General features: G+C 47.4%; 1 protein-coding gene across 1 annotated transcript; it reads left to right on the top strand.

Moving 5' to 3' along the window:
- The first annotated feature begins 909 nt into the window (after positions 1 to 909).
- On the top strand, positions 910 to 4067 carry FOXB1 (forkhead box B1). The gene is made up of 2 exons (XM_033167577.1): positions 910 to 1695; positions 2633 to 4067. The coding sequence occupies exon 2, from the start codon at positions 2662 to 2664 to the stop codon at positions 3622 to 3624; it is 963 nt and encodes a 320-aa protein (XP_033023468.1). The 5' UTR covers positions 910 to 1695; positions 2633 to 2661; the 3' UTR covers positions 3625 to 4067.
- Positions 4068 to 21294: the final 17227 nt, after the last annotated feature.

Here is a 21294-nt window from a genome sequence, read left to right on the forward strand (position 1 = left end):
TTCCCGAGCCTACCTGAAACCCGCTTAACTGTTTAGCAGGCACCAACATTAATTTGAAGAAGAAGCAGCAGAGATAGGCGATCTCCTATCTCTCTCCGCTCCTCATGCCTCCTTAGAGGGCAAATTGCCAGAAAGAATGAAGAAAGCAGCGAGGGAGATCTTCGCTGCTTTTAAAAGTGATGGGTGTCTCATGAAAAGTTGGCCTTTCTTAGCGAGGAAGATTCCAAAAAAGCAAAAAAAAAAAAAAAAAAAAAAAAGAGGACACCCCCAAACCCTCAGATAATAAAACCAAACACGGGAGGGATCCGAACACTTCCAAGTCTCTCTCTCCCCACTCACCACCGGCCCGATTTCGGCAGCGTGCACGTGCTTAAGGTCTCCCTCCTCCCTGGCAATCCACCGGGGGGGACGGACTTCAAAGTGGCTTAACATGTGGCTGGACCGTCTCCCAAGCAAATAAATAAATCCGACCTTAAATAAATAACTCATCCCCCAACCCAGAGCGTGATTTATTCCACCACGGAAAGACAGGGGTGGAAAGCTACTGCGTTTCGAAAACAAACAGACCCAAACGCCGCCAAACTCCGAGCGCGCACACAACACAAGAGAGTTTCCCCTTTTCTTAAAAAGAGTCCTTAGAAACGCCAAGGCAAGGGCTGGCTCGGATTTGGGCGAGAGAAAGGCCTTTCCAGCTGGGGGGGGGGAGGGAGGGGGAAGGGGAGCCCTCGCCGGGAGTGGGGGGCGGCGCGGGACGGGACAGGGGGCCCAGCCTGAAGCCAGCTAACAATACAAATCAGGGAACAATGTCGAACAAGCAGAATAGGCCAGGCAAGCAATTGCCACGTCAAACATCCCTCCTCCGGCTTCCCCATCCGCCCCCCCCCTTCTCTCCCCCTCCAGCCTCTCAGTTGCTTCATTTGTAAGTGTGAATTGCGGGTGAAGCGCCCCGCCAAGTCCCTGCGCCCAGAGACTCCGCATGCACACAACCCGGGCAGGCTGACTCGCACGGTTGCTCGCGCCCCCCTCTCTGCCACCCCTCTCTGCGTCTCACTCTCACACATCCTTCCCGGGCTGCGGTCCTCACCCCTTTTCCATTGCGGCGGCTGCACTTTGGCTTCCGATGGCACTGCTTCCCATTGGCCCAAGGTGTCCGTGTAAATAGGTGTCAATGGAACCAGATTATGCCTTTCCGCCAGCCCTCTTGCGCCTCTCTCTCTCCCCCCTTCTCCCCCCATCCTCCTCCTCCTGGCTTCTCCTTCATCCTCCCTCCTCCCTCCCCTCCTTCCTCCTCCCAAGGCGATTGTCATATGATAGAGAAGAAGTGGCACGCTAATGAAGCGCCCCGACAGGGGTCTTTTCTGCTCCAGTCGCCGCATGCAACCAGCAGATGATTGGGAGGCAGGAGATGGAGGAAGCGGCGGCGGCAGCTACTTAGTTCGGGCTGCTGAGCCCCGCCGAGGAGGAGCGCCTGGCGCAGCTCTCGATCGGCTCGCCTCGATCTCTCCTCCGGGGCTGCCCACAGCAGGACCAGCCCCGCTCCACGCCGGCTTGCGCGGGGACAGGACCTCCAGGTTTCCCCTCAGCCCCTCCGTCGGAGCCTAGGGAAGCAGCGAGCCGGTCCGGGGGAAAGCAGCGGGCAGGCGTCGGTGAGAAGCGGGCCCCGGATGCGGACTGTCGGCTGGAGCCAGCGTTAAGGTGAGCCGGGGATGTGGGAGCGAGCGAGCGGAGGAGCTCTTGCTCCTCTCGGATGGCTCTTCAGCAGCGCGGGTCAGGGGCTGCGCCGAGGAGGAAGTTTGGAAACGGGGAGGGAGACTAGGAAGAAATGTCCCCCCGCCGCTCCCGCGTGGGTTGCTGTCCCGTTGCGTCCCTCGTACTTGAGGGCAGGGGGAGGGGGATGAACTTTTATGAGTTGCGGATCGGATGGTGTGATGGTGTTTGTGAGTGAGTGAGTGAGTGTGTGTGTGAGAGAGAGATGGACTCTGGAAGGGAGTTTACGCTTTCATGGGGGCTGGGTGGGGGCGTATCGGAATAATTTTTTGTACTTTGAAACCATCGCTATAATGGTCGGCGGAGTAAGGAGCCCGTCTCTCCAACAGTGGCGAGGAAGCAAGTCCCTTTGAACTCCTCAGCGTTTACTCACGTGTAATGGAGGGTTTTTTGTTTTTGTGTTGTTGTTTTTTTTATAAAAAGGAGGATCTGTTTGTAAGAATTCCTACAGGGCAAGCACCGGGAAAGCGCCGTGAAACCGATTATTATCATCAACAATGATGTATTTATTTTGGTGGAAAGTGAGGGCTGGATCACTCCTAATGCCCAGAGCTACAGTTTCTGAGAAGGGGCGGTGGTTTTGGTCTGTCAGTATAACTTCCTGAGTTGTAGGTGAAGCCCCTCTCCCGTTCCCTTGTGTGTGTGTGTGTGGGGGGGACTTTTCTCAGATATTACCCCAGTAGACCTGCCCACTCCTGCAGGCTCTCGCCGCGAAAAGCAGGGAAACGGAAGCCTAGGAAATCCCCGCTTTCACCTGTAAACTACTTTCTCCCCCACCCCGCTATAGATATAGATATCTCTATTTGCTTAACGCAAGCTCTCTTACCGCCCCTCTCCTCAATCATCCCCCCCCCCGTCTCTGCAGATCTCCTCCGAGCCGCCGCCGCCGCCAACATGCCCCGGCCGGGCCGCAACACGTACAGTGACCAGAAGCCTCCTTACTCGTACATCTCGCTGACTGCCATGGCCATCCAGAGCTCCCCGGAGAAGATGCTGCCGCTGAGCGAGATCTACAAGTTCATCATGGACCGCTTCCCTTACTACCGGGAGAACACGCAGCGCTGGCAGAACTCGCTGCGCCACAACCTCTCCTTCAACGACTGCTTCATCAAGATCCCTCGACGGCCAGACCAGCCGGGCAAAGGCAGCTTCTGGGCGCTGCACCCCAGCTGCGGGGACATGTTCGAGAACGGCAGCTTCCTGCGGCGCCGCAAGCGTTTCAAGGTCCTCAAGTCCGACCCGCTGGCGCCCTCCAAACCGTCGGAAGCCGCCCAGTACCTCCAGCAGCAAGCCAAGCTGCGCCTCAGCGCCCTGGCCGCCGGCGGCTCCCACCTGCCCCAGATGCCACCCTACAACCTGGGCGTCTCCCAGCCGTCGGGCTTCAAGCACCCCTTCGCCATCGAAAACATCATCGCCCGCGAGTACAAGATGCCTGGCGGCTTGGCCTTCTCCACCATGCAGCCCATGCCCGGCGCCTACCCGCTCCCCAACCAGCTGACGACGGTGAGCACAGGCTGGCCCCACGTGTACGGCTCTGGCATGCTCGAGACGGCGACCCCCATCTCCATGGCCAGCGGCGATTACAGCGCTGCCTACGGGGTCCCCCTCAAGCCGCTGTGCCACGGCGCCGGGCAGACTTTGCCGGCCATCCCGGTGCCCATCAAGCCGACGCCGGCCGCCGCAGTGCCGGCCTTGCCCGCCTTGCCCGCGCCCATCCCCACCATACTCTCGAACTCGCCGCCTTCGCTCAGTCCCACGTCCTCGCAGACGGCCACCAGCCAAAGCAGCCCCGCCACCCCCAGCGAGACCCTGACCAGCCCGCCCTCCGTCCTCCACGCTGTGGTCGCCGTCCACTGACACCCAGGCCTGAGGGAGGGGGAGCTGGCTGTTCGGCTGGCTGGCGGGGTGGGGGAGACAAAAGGAAAGGAAAATCCCTCACCCCCACCCGTCAAACCCCCAAGGCGACGACGTTTTCCTTTATTTTGACCCTCCTCAAATCTTCCTGGTCCACCCGCCTGCTATATTTATTCGTCGGAAGGGACTGAGTGGTGGGTGCTTTGGGTTCAAATATCGCCCCCACCCTGCAAAAAAAGAAAAAAAGACTTTACCATCTGGCTCCCACTCCTGGGCACTCGGCTTCCAGAAGAACTCGGTGCGTCTCAACGCAATTGCAGGCCCAAGCTGGAGAAAGGCAAAATCAAACTCTGCGTTGCCTTGTTTGTTCATTTCTGTCTCTCGTCCATCCTCCCCCCACCCCACAACCCGGGCAGGATTTCTCTTTGGGAAGAAAGGAGATAAAACTCCACAGCTATCACAGATGCTTCTACCCTCTCCCCCTTCCCCTCTTCCCCCCACAAATTGGTTTCACTTTGGAGACTTCTCCACAAGGTTTGTTTTCCAACTTTTAAAAAGTTCTTTGGGCAGGAGGGTGGCGCCATGCACTGAAAGGCTCGCTCTCTCGCTCTCTCTGAAACGTCCAAACCCCAGGCCCTTGCTTCCCATTTAAGGCTTTTTAAAAGACACCCCCAACCCAACCCCGGCCTTTCACGCAAAAATTGTGCTCTGGCAAAGCTGGGGGACAGGCCCCAAGAGGAGGATGTCCCAGTGAAATAAGAGGATGCCCGATCTAACCAAAGTCAACTGCTTAAAAAAAAGTCCTATTTATTTTAATGGGACATTTTCAGAGCAATTCTCTGTACGTTTCCAAATGAGACTTACTCCCAGGTAAATCTGCAGAAGATTGCAGCCTTAGTTATGAGGTTTTTGGGAGTAAATACTTTTTCAACTCGGTGAGATTTATTTCCGATTAAACATGACTTTGGATCCGGCTGCTGTTAACTTTTCTTTGGGGAATACACACACAAACTAAGAGCTAATTTAGCTGCGATCCTATGCTCACGTATGTGCAGCCTCTGCTGACTACAGTGAGACGTACTTCTGAGGAAACTCCCATAGTCTTGCGCTGTTTACTGAAGTGCATAACTTTGGCTGGATCGGGTCCGTTGTGTTTACGAAGTCGTTTAAACGCCACCCTGAACCCCCATATCCTGTCTGGCCCATTTTCTATAACTCTTATAATGTGAAAGTTTACTATTCGAGTTCAGAAGGGGAGTGATTTTCTAATCTTTTGATTGTTTGGAGGATATTTTTTAAGTCATGGGTTATGTTTTTAACGAGGGAAACCAGACACAGTACCAAATGAGACTCAGATTTCCAGTTTTTGTTTTAAACGTGGCAACTGAGAGGCCTAAGAGGAACGCCCATCAAAAATACCATTCTTTTCTGTTGGAACTACTGAGAATAACTGAGGAGGGGAGGGGGAACTAGGAGGGATAAACTGTATATGTCTGTGAATAGGAATGATTACCAACTGTGTAAAATGCACTTTCGTTCGATGTAACCCTTTCCTAGCTGTAGGTAGTTTGCTGGAATCCGTCCGTTTTTGAACCGCTTAAGTTAAAAGGAGAAAAGCAAAACGAGATGCAGAAGCGCCCATCCGAAGCTGTTAAGAACCCAATGGCCCGATCTAGCAGGAAGTTGCGCTGCAAAGAAGGAAGCATGCGCGACAGCAGCGCGGGGGGGGGGGGGAATGCTCACGGGTGTGCTCTCTTCTTGCGCATCCGCAATTTCCATGGGGCTTTTGCAAGAGAACTTCCCGCTGGATCGGGCCATGTGTCGTTGTTGGGTTTTTGTTTTTGTTTAATTCCTGTACAGAACCGAGCATGATATTTAAAATATTAATGTTCCTGTTTCCCTCCCAGCATGCCTGTTTTCGGACAATTGTTTGGGTTTTTTATTTTTTAAAGTCTCTACGTTAAATTATGAAACTAGCCGTCCAAATAATATTTTCTCATTAAAATATGTAAAGCCAGGATGGGACCTCATTGGTCGTCTTTTTCAGCAGAAAAGTCCCTTATTTGATGCATTGTAGAGTTGCGCTGTTTCAACGTGGAGAGGACATAAATAAACAAGCGGGGGCGGCGGAGAGATAGAATCTCTCCCGGGAGAAGAAGGAAACAGCCTGAAGAACAAGTGTGTGTGTGTGTGTGTGTGTGTGTGTGTGTGTGTGTGTAATCACATTTCCTTTGAAATCCATGGGTTTGACATAGATTAAACGGCAATTAATGGAAGGGGAGACGACTTCCTACTTTCGCCTAATCCTTCATAATGCATTCGTTCATATATTCTCAAGATATTACTGATACAAAGCACAAATGAAAAGGTTTAATTAGTAGGAAATATGCGTGTGATTCTTGATTCTGATTCGTAACTAACTTTGAAAGGAACATGTTTGCTAAAGACGGTATAAGCAAAACATTACCAGTCTTGGGCACAATTCAGCCAAAGATGCTCAGTTAAGGCTGCGATCCTAAAGCACACGCAGAAGAGGAAGTAAAACCCACCAAGCTCAAAGGGACTTGATTTCTGAATCAGCAGAATTGCCACAGAGATCTCATCAGAGCAGCTTTGGCGTGAGTAGATCCCATCTTATTGCATTCGATGGGAATTAGTCATGACTAATTTTTGCAGAATGCTACACCACCGGACTGCAGTTCTGTCTCATAAAAGCCCATATGCGTTTCCCCCTTTGCGGGAGCGAGGATTCCATGCTCTCTGGACTCCATCCAGTTCTACCTTTTCACCAGACACTTCCCGTCAAACTAATGCGCATTTCTTTCCGTATTTGCCTCTGCTAGAAACGATGTATCTGCATGCATTTGTGCAATGTCATCCTCCTCCATGTTAAATTCATGTGGAGCCCAATCCTCTGAATATTTACTCAGACGCTAGCCCTACTTTTTACTTATTCTCGGGGTAGTGTGCATACCATAGCTATGATTAATTACCATCAGAATATGTGTGTGTGTGTGTGTGTGTGATGGAATACACACAGTTACAATCAAATATTCTTATTTGGCAGAACCTTCAAGCAATGGATTTTAATGCTTTCTCTTGAAAAAAAATCTATAGCCTTTGAAATCGGTTCGTTTAAACGATATAATTTGAATCTGGATCTGTCTAGATAATTCAGAGCAGTTTTGGAGCAGGCCTATCGATCTTAGCCGAACCGGCTTCGGAGTATGTGGACTGTGGATCGCACCACAGAGATTAAAAAGCGACACTCTGGTGAGACCTCAGTATGGGAGAATTCTTCTCAAAAATTCAATTTTTAAATGAGCATTTCCCCCCGTCTTTTGAATCTGCAGCTGGGAGGCACTGGAGGGTTGAGGGCAAGTGACGGATAATTTCCCTTCCAAAATGTAACGCGGTGCTTTCGGGGACAGAGGAGAAGAGATGTTGAACTTCTCATGCGGTGGATCCCAGGGATCCATTCGCCAAAGGGACTTCTCCAAATTGGATCTTCCAAGGGGAAAGATGCCGGGGTGTGTGCGTGTGCAAATCCACTGGGTTGATTAAAATGCGCCGAGCTGCTAAAGGCTGTCAGAATGGAAACAACGCGCCCCATTCATCAAACCCAACCCACGATTATATCGCCATGATCAGCCTAGGGGGAAAGCATTCAAGACGCGTCACTGGATCAATGGGCTCTCCCCTCCTCACGCCACAAAGTTTTCCCAAACAAGCCACGGCCCAGGTTTGGGTAGGATGAGATCCTCTTCCACATTAATCAATGTGGCTTATTGATTAAGCCACAACTTCCAATCGGGACGCAAGCCACGAGAGACACTTCCATCTCCCGATCCCTAAATCGTTAAGCCGAAAAAGATTTTGCAAGCCGCTCCTGTGTCTATATTTACTTGGAAGTAAGTCCCACCTAGTTCCATGGAGCATTCCTAGCTAAAAATCTGCACAGGGATGCAATCCCACACGCACTTACTTGGGAGTAAGTCTTATCCTCGCGCAATACTGAGTCTAGTAGGATTTTACTTCCGAGTAAAAGGGCAGAGAAGCGGCGATATTCCAGCACAGCGCTCATTTGGGAGTAATCAAATAAATGGGCTTGACTAAGTTCTAGGTAAGTATGTGTAGGATCCAGCCTGAGTGAGTCGTCTGCTGTTTCCGGGCACTCCCGAAACTCAGGCTGCGATTTTAACTGTCGAATTGTTTAAAAAAACTTCAGGTTTAGGGCATGGGCGTAGCCACGATTTATGTTGGGGCCGGGGAGGGGGTAGAACTGAGTTATCTGCGACGAGATTGGTCAGTTAGTTATTTTTATTTATTTTCTAGTTGGGGGGAGCGCCCCCCGCCCCCTAGCTACGCCCATGGCTTAGGGATCGGAAAAGCTCCAGTGTTGCCCTGCCGTGTAAAGTGGAGAGCATGAGAGGCTTGGTCTGCACAAGGAGTAAGGAGCCTCACGCAACAGGAGCAGCCAAAGAGCAGCAAAAATCACCCACCGCTAACCACAAAATCCCGACCCCCGTTTCACTCTGTGTAGCTAAATACTTGCGGTGTCGTTTGAATCAATTTCATCTATAAGCGGGATGGAGGAGCACCCGCAGAGCAGGAATGGCCGAGAATGTGGATTTTAGGAACTCTTCTATTCTTTGTCTTGGTGAACGTAAAAAGCGGAAGGAGTCCAGGACCCCCAACCCCTCACTCGCTTTTTGTCTGCTTCAAAGCACCACACAAACTGTCCGATGTGGCTGGGCTCCAAAAAGTCACCATCCAAAGGCGGATGGGTTTAAGAGAGCTCCATTAAAATTAAATAAAGTCACGCTAAATGCCCAGGCAAAGTTGCCACCGGATTATATCAAGCTGTTATTTATTTTTGTGTGTGTGTGTGTGTGACCTCCGAGTAAACCCGCAAAGGATCAGGTACATGTCACAAGTATGTTTCGTCCGTTAGCTGTATAGGAGGATGTGATGGAACTCAAATGACAAACAGAATTTGGTTTAAGTTGGGTGGGAACGGGCTTGGAAATGCCCCGCGTTAAGGTAAAGCTGTACAGTCAAGAGCTCGCAGGACCCAGAGAGTTTCCTTGCGCAAGGAAGGATGCGCAGCAGCGTGCAGTTCTTGCGCATCCCGGTTCTAGTGTAATTTTTCAATATGCCTTCCTTGCAATAGCGCATCTGAAGGAAACTGCTTTTTCCTTTCCTTCTCCTCTTTCCCCCCTTGTCTAATTCCACTGAGTAAGCTCCGGCTGTTTTTCTTTTCTTAATAATAAAATAGTAATAGTAGTAACAACAACGGCGACATCAACAACAACTTGGCCGGTTCCACCCAGTAGAAAAGAACCAACTGCAACCCAAAGCAGCAGCAATTTGACACTGCAAGCGAGCAGCTCCTTTTCTGGGAAGTTTGCAGGTTCGTCCTTGTGTTTTCAACCCAGGTAGGTTTAGACATCCAGCCTTCCAAGTCTTTGTCCAAAGGGAGGGTGCGCAGAGAAGCGGGTGCCTCTTAATAAGGAGTAATAAAGAGGTGGGTTTGTTTGTTTGTTTGTTTATATTCTGCTCAATTTCAAGGGAAGAATTATTAAAATCTTAGTGTGCATATATGTACACACAGGCACACATCGAGAAGGCAAGTGGAGGGTGTTTTTCGGTGGGAGGCGCGGGGTGGGGCCGCATGAGAAGAAATGCCAGTCTGTGAAGCCTTGAAGGGGCTGTATTTGTTTCTTTTAAACTAACAACAAATTATCTAATTAATATGTTTCAATTACAGCCTGTAAAAAGGAGGCCTTGGACCGCCTGCCGTGGGCTGACAATAGCCTCTGAGTCCAACTCTAGGAGCTGACAATAACACCACAGCTGTTTCTTTTACTTCCCCTACTTTTCGAGGCATGGGGAGGAGCGGTAGGAGGACGAAAAAAAGGAAAGAGGAGGGGGGCATAAAGAAAAAGAAAAATGCCGTCTCCTCTCCAAGATCACTTGAAACCGGCGCTCAAGAAGTTATGGAATATGTCGTTGTGCCAGATTCGAAGGCTGTGCGGAGGATGGGGGCGTGCGAAAGAAAGAAAAACGACCAGGAAGGAGAGAAAGGGCACAAAACCTTTCTCTTTCTTTCTTTTTGGCTTTCTCTCTTCAGCTCAGGGCTTCATTTCCCCCTCCCCCGCAAAAAGCCCTCCGACGTGTGAAAGGGCCCCATTGAAAAGCATTAAACAAATATATTAGAATTCTGTCACTTTCTCCAATTGACTAGATCAAAACCCGGGTCCCAGGGCACTTCATTGACTTGAATAGAAAAATGCAGAGAATGGTAAAGCTAGGCCGGGCCACCGATGTAGATTTAGGCCCCTCTCCCTCCCCCACCTTCCTCCTCCTCCTCCTCTTCCCTTCCTGGGACAAAAAGCCTGCATTTTCACAAACACATTTCTGACTCAGAGACTAGGAAACCACTCCTGAAACTGCTTTGGAATTTAAATGCATTTTCTTTCTTTCTCTGTCTCTCCCTCTCTCCCCACTTCTCTTTTCCTTTCCTTTTAAGAAGTGGGTGAAAGTGGGGGGGGGGAGGGCTTCTGTTTGCACTCTAGTGTAAGTTTCGTTGGCATCCTGTTTGTGAGGCAACATAAGGGGTGCTGGGACTCGGGAAGATTTACCGCCAGGGTATTGGGTGGAGTGGGTAGATGCCTTCATTGAAATAAAAATAAAAATAAATAAGGAACAATGTAGGAGAGGGTGCAGAAACTCTAGGAAGCACCCGCAGTTTTCTGATAATCATTGAAGAGCAACCCCAGTCCTAGGAAGAAAGGCCCACTGTAGGACTTACTTACAAGTAACAAGCGTATATAGGGCTGAGCCGTTCGATTTGACAAAAAGGCAGAAGGGTGGGAAGCTAACCCTTAGCAGTCTCAACTGGAGCTTACTCCTAGGTAAATGTGCATATTTCAGGACAGGAGTTCTTAGGATATCACTGTTGGGCTGCAGCAGAGGATTGCAGCATAACAGTTTAAGCCTACTCAGGAGTAAGCACCACTGAGCACAATGTAGCTTACTCCTATAGAAGTAGGTGTACAATTCTGTAGTGGAGCTGCACTGATTTCAATAGAGCTTTTTTTCCAAATCATGTAAGAACTGTGAGGGTTGTGGAGAAATTGCCTCTTGCAGGTCAGCTGGTTGGCTTTCTGTTGCAAGTGGAATGTGGCTATCTCTGAGTTTGTTTTTAAACATATTATTTATTTTTATTTATTTCGTGAAATTTATATACCAAGTGATTGTAACTGCCTGCCCCCGAGAAAAACCCTCAAGGCAGTTTACGGAAAGAATAATACAATGAAATTGTTAGTGAAAACAATGAAAACATCCAAAGAATTGGAAGCAGCAATAAACTAAGAGCACATCAGCATTCTGAATATCTGGGTAAACAAAAATGTTTTTAGCAGACGGCAAAAAGAGTACAATGAAAGCCCCTTTTCAACAGAACCCATCAAAACGACTCACCGCTCTGACTTCAGAAGCAGATTATAAGAAAAACAGTTGTAATCTTTTGTATTGTTAACCTGTTTTAGGCTGTAAAACTTAACAGGGCGTTCCTCATTTAGCTATTTGGTTGAAATATTTTCAGCCCCCCCTTCTTCACAAGGGACCCCAGGGCGGGTGCAGTAGCTCCATTTGAAAAATAATAACCATCAGCAGAATGATAATCAGCACTCTTGCATCTGCCCACAAGACAGGATTTTAGGTAGCTCTGAATTTCACAGGTTCCTTTTTGTCTGAGAAGTATTGTAGCTCTGAATGCAGTGGTGTGTTCCTGCCTTAAGAAGATCTCCCTGGGCCCAGTAGTTAACAACTATTACACTGGCAAGCAGCCCCTTTGGGGGCAAACAAAGCACTAGAAAGTCCAGGTTCAGGCTTGCTTGGAAGCAACTAGGATATGTTCTAGTCTGGCTTAAGGGCTGGCCATGCCACTGAACCTGCCTTAGCAGCCCTGGTTGATTTCAGTTGTTGGGAGAAAGGTGGAAAGTGACCGTGCTTGTTCCCCTTGATTGACTGACAGTTTTCAATACTTCCAGTTACAGATGGGTAGCCGTGTTGGTCTGCCATAGTCGAAACAAAATAGAAAATCAGATACGAAGAAGATCTGAAGAAGTGTGCATGCACATGAAAGCTCATACCAAGAACAAACTCAGTTGGTCTCTAAGGTGCTACTGGAAAGAATTTTCAGTTTTCAATACCATGGTATCCTTTTGAAGCATCTCAGGGAGGTGGGGGGGTTGGGCTCTGCTCCAACCTCCAGGGCCATTTCCAGAATGTAGTTATGGGAGGCTGAGCACCATGGGAGTTGTCCTGTTGTGCTCAGCAGGGTCCCATCTTGTTCCCCATGCTATTTAACATCTAGAAAGCTGCTAGGAGCGGTCATCTCATCAGGGGATTGGGAGCAGAGGACACCCAGTGCTCTCTCTCCCTTCCATCTAAATCAGGAGTAGCTGAGATGGCAGGTGTTTGGGGGTGCTGATGGGCTGGATGTGGGCCAGAGATGGCATTTTTTGGTGATAGTACTCACCAGCACCTCTTTTTCTGTTGCCCGTAGCAGCCATTTTGTGCTGGCACTCATAACACATATCAAGATATGAGTACCAGCTCCTCATTTTTTAAACCAAAAAGGGACCCCACACAAACATTATAGGAAACCTGAGAAATACATTTTTTAGGACCCAGCCTATCTTGTGACTGTAATTTGTTTTAAATTGTTTTCAAGATTGTATTTTAAAATTGCTGTAACCTGTCCTGGGACCTTATAGTGAAGGGTGGATAAGAAAAATGAAATAATAATAATGATAGTGACGATAACAATAAAACAATATAAAACTATTTCCTCTAACATGGCACTTGACAAATTACTAGGGGAGACAGCTCCCTCCCTGCTGCAGAGGCTCAAAATCTAAAAAGTGACAGAAGGGAGAAAATGGAGGAAGGGGAGGCAAGGGGAGGTGGGGAAGAATAGGAGACGGCTTCAGATGCAGCTTTGTATCTTTGCAGGAAGCTCCTGTGCGTGCCCACTTTGGAAGTCAGACCCCATATGCTCAAAGGAGCACAGTGATGTGTTCACTGTTCACTAAAGCAGCGGGTGGCGGCAGCAGTGTAAGTTACTAACACCTGAAAAGAACTGTGATTTTCTGCTGGCTGGGTGGAGGGAAATAGTTTATTCTTATGAGAAAGTGAGCCTCCAAAATTAATAATTTGGAAATGAGTCACTAGGTGCAGACCAGTATTCTAGCAGTTTTTACTTCTGAGTATAGAGAGTCCTATAGTCCTTTAAATATCTCCAAAAGACATCTCTGATGATCATGGAATCATGATCTTTTGGTAATATACAAATACTGGAACGAAATTTATTTGCTTAACCCATCAATCAGCTAAATGGCAGATGATTTATCAACTAGCATTTGCAAATGGATTTTTTTTTCAGTTCCTCCCACCTCTTTTCCTGTTAACAGGCCACTGCAGGTTGCATACACACCATACAAGTAATCCGGAATGCGGCAGTTAGACTGGTGGCTGTGAGTGGCTGCTGGGACCATATAACACTGGTCCTTAAGGATCTTCACTAGCTCCTAGTAATTTCTGAACATACTTCAAAGGGTTGGTGCTGACCTTTAAAGCCCTAAATGGCCTCGGCCCAGTATCCCTGAAGGAATGTTTCCACCCCTATCATCCAGTCCAGACACTGAGGTCTAGCTCTGAGGGCCTTCTGATGGTTCCCACACTGCAAGAAGTGAAGTTACAGGGAACCAGGCAGAGGGCCATCTTGGCAGTGGTGCCCTCCCTGTGGGATGCTTTCCTGGCAAATGTCAAGGAGATGAAGAACTACTTCTTTTAGAAGACATCTGAAAGCAGCCCTGTATCAGGAAGTTGGACTTTTTATGTTTTTATACTATTGCATCTGCAGAAAATAGTAGCAGGAGACTCTTTCAGGTGGTTTGCAATTTAATGGAACCACCTTTACCATTGGGGCCTGGTAAAGACCCCAAGATCTCCTGCAACGATTTTGCAATTTTTTTTGCAGATAAAGTTGCTAATATTCGGAAGGAGGTAGACACCACCATGGGAGCAGGGCTGGGGCGGGAGAGTGCTAGAGCCCTGTCTGGTCAAGTTGCATGGAATCAATTTCAATCTGTTACTGCCGAGGATGTGGACAGGCTGCTTGGACACGTGAAACCAACCACTTGTCTCCTTGATCCTTGCCCATCCTGGCTAATAAAAGCAAGCCGGGAAGGGCTGGGCAATGGGCTCTGCAGGGTGGTGAATGCTTCCCTCTGTGAGGGAGCATTCCCAGACCCGCTGAAAGAGGCGGTCATTAAACCGCTTCTTAAAAAAAATAAAAAATCTTTAGACCCAGCCAGTATGGCCAACTATCTCCCAGTCTCAAATCTTCCATTCTTGGGCAAGGTGACTGAGTGGGTGGTTGCTGAACAACTCCAGGCACACCTGGAGGATGCGGAACATTTGGATCCCTTCCAATTGGGATTCAGGCCTCATCATGGGACTGAAACTGCCTTGGTCGCGCTGGTTGATGATCTCCGATGGGCTAGGGACAAAGGTGAGAGCTGTTTCCTAGTTCTGCTGGATCTCTCAGCGGCCTTTGATACAATTGACCACGACATCCTTCTGGACCGTCTAGAGAGGCTGGGAGCTGGAGGCACTGTTATACAGTGGTTCCACTCCTTCTTCCTGGGCCATGTCCAGAAACTGGTGTGGGGGGGTGAGTGTTCAGACCCCCCCTGGGCCCTAATTTGTGGGGTGCCTCAGGGTTCCGTCATCTCCCCCATGCTTTTTGACATCTACATGAAGCCGCTGGGAGAGATGATCAGGGGGTTTGGGCTGGGTGTCCATCAATATGCGCATGGTACCCAGCTCTACCTCTCTTTTAAATCGGAACCAGTGAAGGCGGTGAAGGTCCTGTGTGAGCGCCTGGAGACAGTTGGAGGATGGATGGCAGCTAATGGATTGAGGTTGAATCCTGACAAGACAGAAGTACTGTTCTTGGGGGACAGGGGGCAGGCTGGTGTGGGGGACTCCCTGGTCCTGAATGGGGTAACTGTGCCCCTGAAGGACCAGGTGCACAGCCTGGGAGTCATTTTGGACTCACAGCTGTCCATGGAAGCGCAGGTCAATTCTATATCCAGGGCAGCTGTTTACCAGCTCCATCTGGTACACAGGCTGAGACCCTACCTGCCCGTGGATTGTCTTGCCAGAGTGGTGCATACGCTAGTTATCTCCCGCTTGGACTACTGCAATGTGCTCTACATGGGGCTACCTTTGAAGGTGACCTGGAAACTACAACTAATCCAGAATGCGGCAGCTAGACTGGTGACTGGAGGCGGCCACCGAGACCATATAACACCGGTCCTGAAAAACCTACATTGGCTCCCAGTACGTTTCTGAGCACAATTCAAAGTGTTGGGATTGACCTTTAAAGCCCTAAACGGCCTCACCCCAGAATACTGGAAGGAGCATCTCCACCCCCATCATTCAGCCCGGACACTGAGATACAGTGGCAAGGGCCTTCTGGCGGTTCCCTCACTGTGAGAAGCAAAGCTACAGGGAACCGGGCAGGGGGCCTTTTCGGTAGTGGCACCCTTCCTGCTGAATGCCCTCCCATCAGATGTAAAGGAGATAAACAACTACCTGACTTTTATAAGACATCTGAAGGCAGCCCTGTTTAGCCCAGAGTGGCTGGGGAAACCCAGCCAGATGGGAGGGGTACAAATAAATTGTTGTTGTTGTTGTTGTTGTTGTTGTTGTTTTAAAACCCCCCCCATGACCAGGAATCTAGGGAACTGTGGTTTGTAAAGCTGGAAGGAGCTGCATGGTGATGCTGGAGTGGGAGTGCTAAAGGCACAGCTCCACAGCCCCTTCATTCCCGGAAGAGGGCCCATCTTTATCTTCATTTGACACAAAAAAACCTTTATCTCTTACTATGTCAACTCTGGATTTCAGGCAGGTTTCTCCAGCCCTGGTTCCAATAGAGGGATTTCCCTCCAGAACAACAAGCACCCCCACTGCAGCAAGGGGGTCGGCAGAGGTGAGGCAGGCAAGTTGTGTTGTGGGTGGGAAGCCCCCGGAGGCCGCATCTAGGGTCCCCCTCCCCTGCTGTATCTGGTTGCCAAAACTCCCTCAAGTGTTTGGAAGGTTAAAACACACCTTCCACAGGCTTTGCTAAATAAAAGCAGTTTATTTTGTGTCATTTGTTCCTTAAAAAAAAATAATGCATGGTATTTTATTAAGTGGTAAGCAGACTGTTTTGCATTAATTAGAGCAGCTCCTTGGAGAGATATTACAGCCAAGAATAATATTCCACCACAGGAGAACTCTGAGCATTCCAATGCCCTACTTTGAAAATTGCTACAGACAAAATGCAAAGAACCCCACCCAACACACTCGGTTTATTTGTCAATATTGACTTAGAAATGCTCCCCCCCCTGTTCTTCACAATTAAGCACAGGCATACTTGCATTTATATAGTGTTTACACCTTTTTTGTTTCAGCTTTATCTCTGACTATGAAAGAGGATGAATACAAAAATACCTATCTGAGATTTGGGGTCATTCCCTAGTCCAGTTTATATCTGTGTAAAGTACCAGGGTAGTGTGACATGTGGGTTGCATTAAGCATGTGGGTTGCAGTAAATGAATAGATGATAGATAGATAGATAGATATAGAGATAATACACCCAAACACACATTCATTTTCAATAAACAGAACAATTAATTTACAACAACAGTGTTATTCTTTAAAATAATAGAAGAAATAATAATAATAATAATAATAATAATAATAATAATAATAATAATAATAATAATAATAATAATAACAATAATAATGGGAAAGGAATATGCTTATGGTACCTCTAGTGTGTCTAGGATGTTGGAGGAGGGAGTAGAGGAGAGCAAAGAAGCCAGGGAGGTGTGGTGACTTTCAATCAATTGAGTTTTATTACAAAAGTCAACAAATGTCTCCTTGGCCAACTTTTTATCTAAGTCTAGTTGCCAGACACTACCGTACCAAGATTTAAGGGAGTGACGTTTCACTTCTGTCCAGTTCCTGGCAATTTCTAGCCATACTTCTATAAGGATTTTCACGACTAGCTGTTTAACAGTAATTAGGTAGATCCTCCCCTCTCTAAATATAGAGTGGAAGGCTCAGGTCAGGTAATGAATAATCATTTAGCTAATAACCTGCCCAACGACATCAAAAACATGCCCTGTTTCCACTGCCAGGAAGAATCCAGGAAGAATCTAGTGTGCATCAAGGCATTCTGGATTGCTTCATTTAAAGGCTGATACTGGATTAGACACTTGATTAAAAACTTTCATTTTAGTAAACTTTTCTGACCATATAACTTAGTTATGTGCACTTATTTGTAAATACTGTGAAATTTATTTGTATCTTATTGATAATTATTTTACTGATTTTGTGTATACCACTTGAGATTTATTGATTAAGTGGCTCATGAAATTTCTTCAGCAAACAAAAAAACAACAACACATTTCCATCTCCAGGATTCTTCTGAAAATAGTTTTTAGCCTTTTGGCTAGATTTATTAAGCATGAGGTCTTTTGAAGACACTGGGGAATCTTGCAGAAGAAGAATGGGAACTCTTTGTGAATGATTAGACAGACAAAGAGATCAGAAAAAACCTTACAAGCAGTTCTGCTGGTGACAGTGAAATTCTACGCAAACTAAAATCATTTTTCTTTGCAAGATGCCACTTGGGTTGTGAATCACACAGAAATGATGGTGCATTGTGCCCTGCGTTGGTTTCCAGAATCAGTTATGAAACAAACCACATCTCTAGAGTAAACAAGAACTTTTCCAGAGCTGAAGAGGCTATTGGCATTGATCTGGCACATTGAATATCTTCTCAAAAATATCACTAAAGGCAGTGAGCGGGGAACTCAACTAATTGCTCCATGCATTCATCTTCCATTTGCTTACAGGTCATATGCCTTCAAATATTGTTGTGAAGAATGAATCTGCTTTATACTGAGGTCAGATCCTTGGTCCTATTGGAGCTGTATCTTCCTGGCAGCAGAGGACAGAACCGTGAGACAGGTGTAAAATACTCAAGCAAGGGTTTTATTTACAACCTTACAACCACAAAACATGTGGGTGTTCTCTTTTGCAGGGAAATTAAAACTTCAACTTCTCCTCCTTTTGTACTCATCACCAGCTGTATCTAATCAGCCTAGAAAACCACACCCAGAACTCACAGAAACAGTTCTTAAAGTTACAATCATCTTTTCTGTTTCTTTGCAGAATGACAGGTCCATCTAGCACAGAACGCCATGGCAGCAGTTCTCCAGGGTTTCAAAGAAGAGAAGAAGAAGAAGAGTTTGGATTTGATATCCCGTTTTTCACTACCCGAAGGAGTCTCAAAGCGGCTAACATTCTCCTTTCCCTTCCTCCCCCACAACAAACACTCTGTGAGGTGAGTGGGGCTGAGAGACTTCAGAGAAGTATGACTAGCCCAAGGTCACCCAGCAGCTGCATGTGGAGGAGCGGAGACGCGAACCCGATTCACCAGATTACGAGTCTACCGCTCTTAACCACTACACCACACTGAGAGAGAATGTTCCCCACCTTACCTGGAGATGCTGAGGATTGAACTTGGGACCTTCTGCTCATGTAATCTCACTGTATACAACTTGTGCAAGTGACAATAAAGTATTTCAAATTTCAAAATTTCAAAGCAGATGTTCAGCTACTGAATTGTGGTCCTTCTCCAATGCACAGTAAGGTGTGCTAAGGTTCTTCCCATGTGCAATAAGGGGTGGGGTTGGGAAAATAACCATACATAGGTTCAATGCTGGGTAAGAATCAGTACAACTTTATTGGTTACAAATTACAGAGCTGACATGGCACAGAAGAGGGATCAAATTTTGAGCAGCCTGCTATACTGTCTGATTACTCATCTCTGCTAAAATGTTGAGATAAAATGAACAGGAGTTACACAATCAATCAATCACTTTATTTCAGCTTTAAGCTCATATAAAACAATAGGAGTTACACAATCCTTAGCCCCCTGCCCTACCATTTGAGCCCCTTCATGGATCACTGCCTTGTCGTGGCGAAGGGGCTTGAATTACTCAGGGAAGCTATGGACAGGTCAAGATGGACAGGTCATAGTGGAGAGTTTGGACCAAACGTGATCCACCTGGAGAAGGAACTGGCAAGCCACTCCAGTATCCCTGCCAAGAAAACTCCATGGACAAAGGCAGTGAGAGATTTCACTTTCTTGGGTTCCATGATCACTGCAGATGGTGACAGCAGTCACGAAATTAGAAGACGCCTGCTTCTTGGGAGAAAAGCAATGACAAACCTAGACAGCCTCTTAAAAAGCAAAGACATCACCTTGCCGACAAAGGTCCGTATAGTTAAAGCTATGGTTTTCCCAGTAGTAATGTACGGAAGTGAGAGCTGGACCATAAGGAAGGCTGATCGCCGTAGAATTGATGCTTTTGAATTATGGTGCTGGAGGAGACTCTTGAGAGTCCCATGGACTGCAAGAAGATCAAACCTATCCATTCTCAAAGAAATCAGCCCTGAGTGCTCAGTAGAAGGACAGATCCTGAAGTTGAGGCTCCAGTACTTTGGCCACCTCATGAGAAGAGAAGACTCCCTAGAAAAGACCCTGATGCTGGGAAAGATGGAGGGCACAAGGAGAAGGGGACGACAGAGGATGAGATGGTTGGACAGTGTTCTCGAAGCTACTAACATGAGTTTGGCCAAACTGCGAGAGGCAGTGAAGGATAGGCGTGCCTGGCGTGCTCTGGTCCATGGGGTCACGAAGAGTCGGACACGACTGAACGACTGAACAACAACAACAACCAACTTTAATTTTGCTGCAACTTTTTCGGCACACTACTTTGCTGTATTTGCTGCCTGCACTGAAATGTAAGTAAACCTTCTTCTCTGATCATCTTACTAAAAATGTGTGATTCATTCTCTGCAACAGAGGTGAAGAGGGGGAAGGTCAACAGACCATAAATGAAAGGGATAGAAAGGTGTAATTGCCTAATTCCTAAGCTTTAATAAGATGCAAAACTTATAAGTGTTTTACTCTGCTAAAAAGGTTTCACAGCCAGTTTTTCTTTTTGTATTTAGTCCTCAATCCATTTCCCATACTGTCTGCTCATCCCACTTCTCAAGACCCCCCTTTATAAAATGGGCACATTTTTATTGTGTGACATCACATCTCCTGTAACCTCCTTGTGACAGAGAGTTGAGCCAGACCAGAGTCTGGTGTTGCAGTCCCTCGGAATTCTACCAGAGGTCAGGAGTCTCTCTCTGATTGGCTACCAAGACAGCCAGCTAGAGTGGAGGTGGAGCAGCACTTTGGGGGGGGGAGAATAAAAGGAGCTGTTTCTGAGAGAGATAGGGAGATGTGGTCTCTAACGTGCTACTGGAAAGATTTTTTTATTTTATTTTGTTTAGATAGGGAGATGGTTTAAGAGAGAGCAGGAAGGAGAGAGAGAGTTGGTTCTGGTCTGTGTGTAATATCCACTGTGAGAAAAATGTATACAGCTAGAGAAAGGAGTCTTTGAGCTTAGTGTGAAGGACAGTATTTAGCGTCTTGTGAGACTTAGGCCAGGAGTTAACTGGAGGACTAAGCTTGAGCAGGAGAAGTAGAAGCTGTAAGGATACAGTCTACTTGAGTCTCATTCCAGTCAGGAGGGAAGAGATCTTTTAGAAAGAGAAGACTCCCAAACCAGTTGATCCCCTGGGGCTGTTATATTATTCAAAGTACCTCAGGAGATGGTTAAAAGGTTGGGTAACTGACAGAAAGTACCACCTTGTTTAAGAACCGAAGTATTAAGCTGTAATACCCATGCAACAACTACGTAGTTCACCTTGTGTGCTTAATGGCATCTCTGTCAGCGATAACTTAAACAGGCAGGGCTTTTTTTTCAGCCGGAACTCTAGTGGCTCGCATCTTCCCTTCAACACTCCAAATTCCAACATTTATTAATTTCTAGCTGTTATGGGTGCTCTTGCACTCGCAAAGTGTGTTATCCCAGATTTGTAACAATATATTTGTTTTGCTGCTTTTGAATTATGGTGCTGGAGGAGACTCTTGAGAGTCCCATGGACTGCAAGAAGATCAAACCTATCCATTCTCAAAGAAATCAGCCCTGAGTGCTCACTAGAAGGACAGATCCTGAAGTTGAGGCTCCAGTACTTTGGCCACCTCATGAGAAGAGAAGACTCCCTAGAAAAGACCCTGATGTTGGGAAAGATGGAGGGCACAAGGAGAAGGGGACGACAGAGGATGAGGTGGTTGGACAGTGTTCTCGAAGCTACCAACATGAGTTTGGCCAAACTGCGGGAGGCAGTGAAGGATAGGCGTGCCTGGTGTGCTCTGGTCCATGGGGTCACGAAGAGTCGGACACGACTGAACAACAACAACAACACTTGTTTGGTATCCCAAGGAGGCTTATGGATGATAGGTTCTGCATGGGATCAAATTGTTGCTGCTTTAACTTTCCTAGGGAATCATGGGAATTTGTTTTTGGAGAGGATAATGAGAATTCTCTGTTAGAGGTTCTAAGGCCCCTAACAGAACTGAAGTTCCAAGGGTTTCCAAGGGGAAAGGGGGGCGATTATTGAACCAGTATATCTTTATAG

This window comes from Lacerta agilis, chromosome 13, assembly GCF_009819535.1.
Source record: "Lacerta agilis isolate rLacAgi1 chromosome 13, rLacAgi1.pri, whole genome shotgun sequence".
Classification (NCBI taxonomy): domain Eukaryota; kingdom Metazoa; phylum Chordata; class Lepidosauria; order Squamata; family Lacertidae; genus Lacerta; species Lacerta agilis.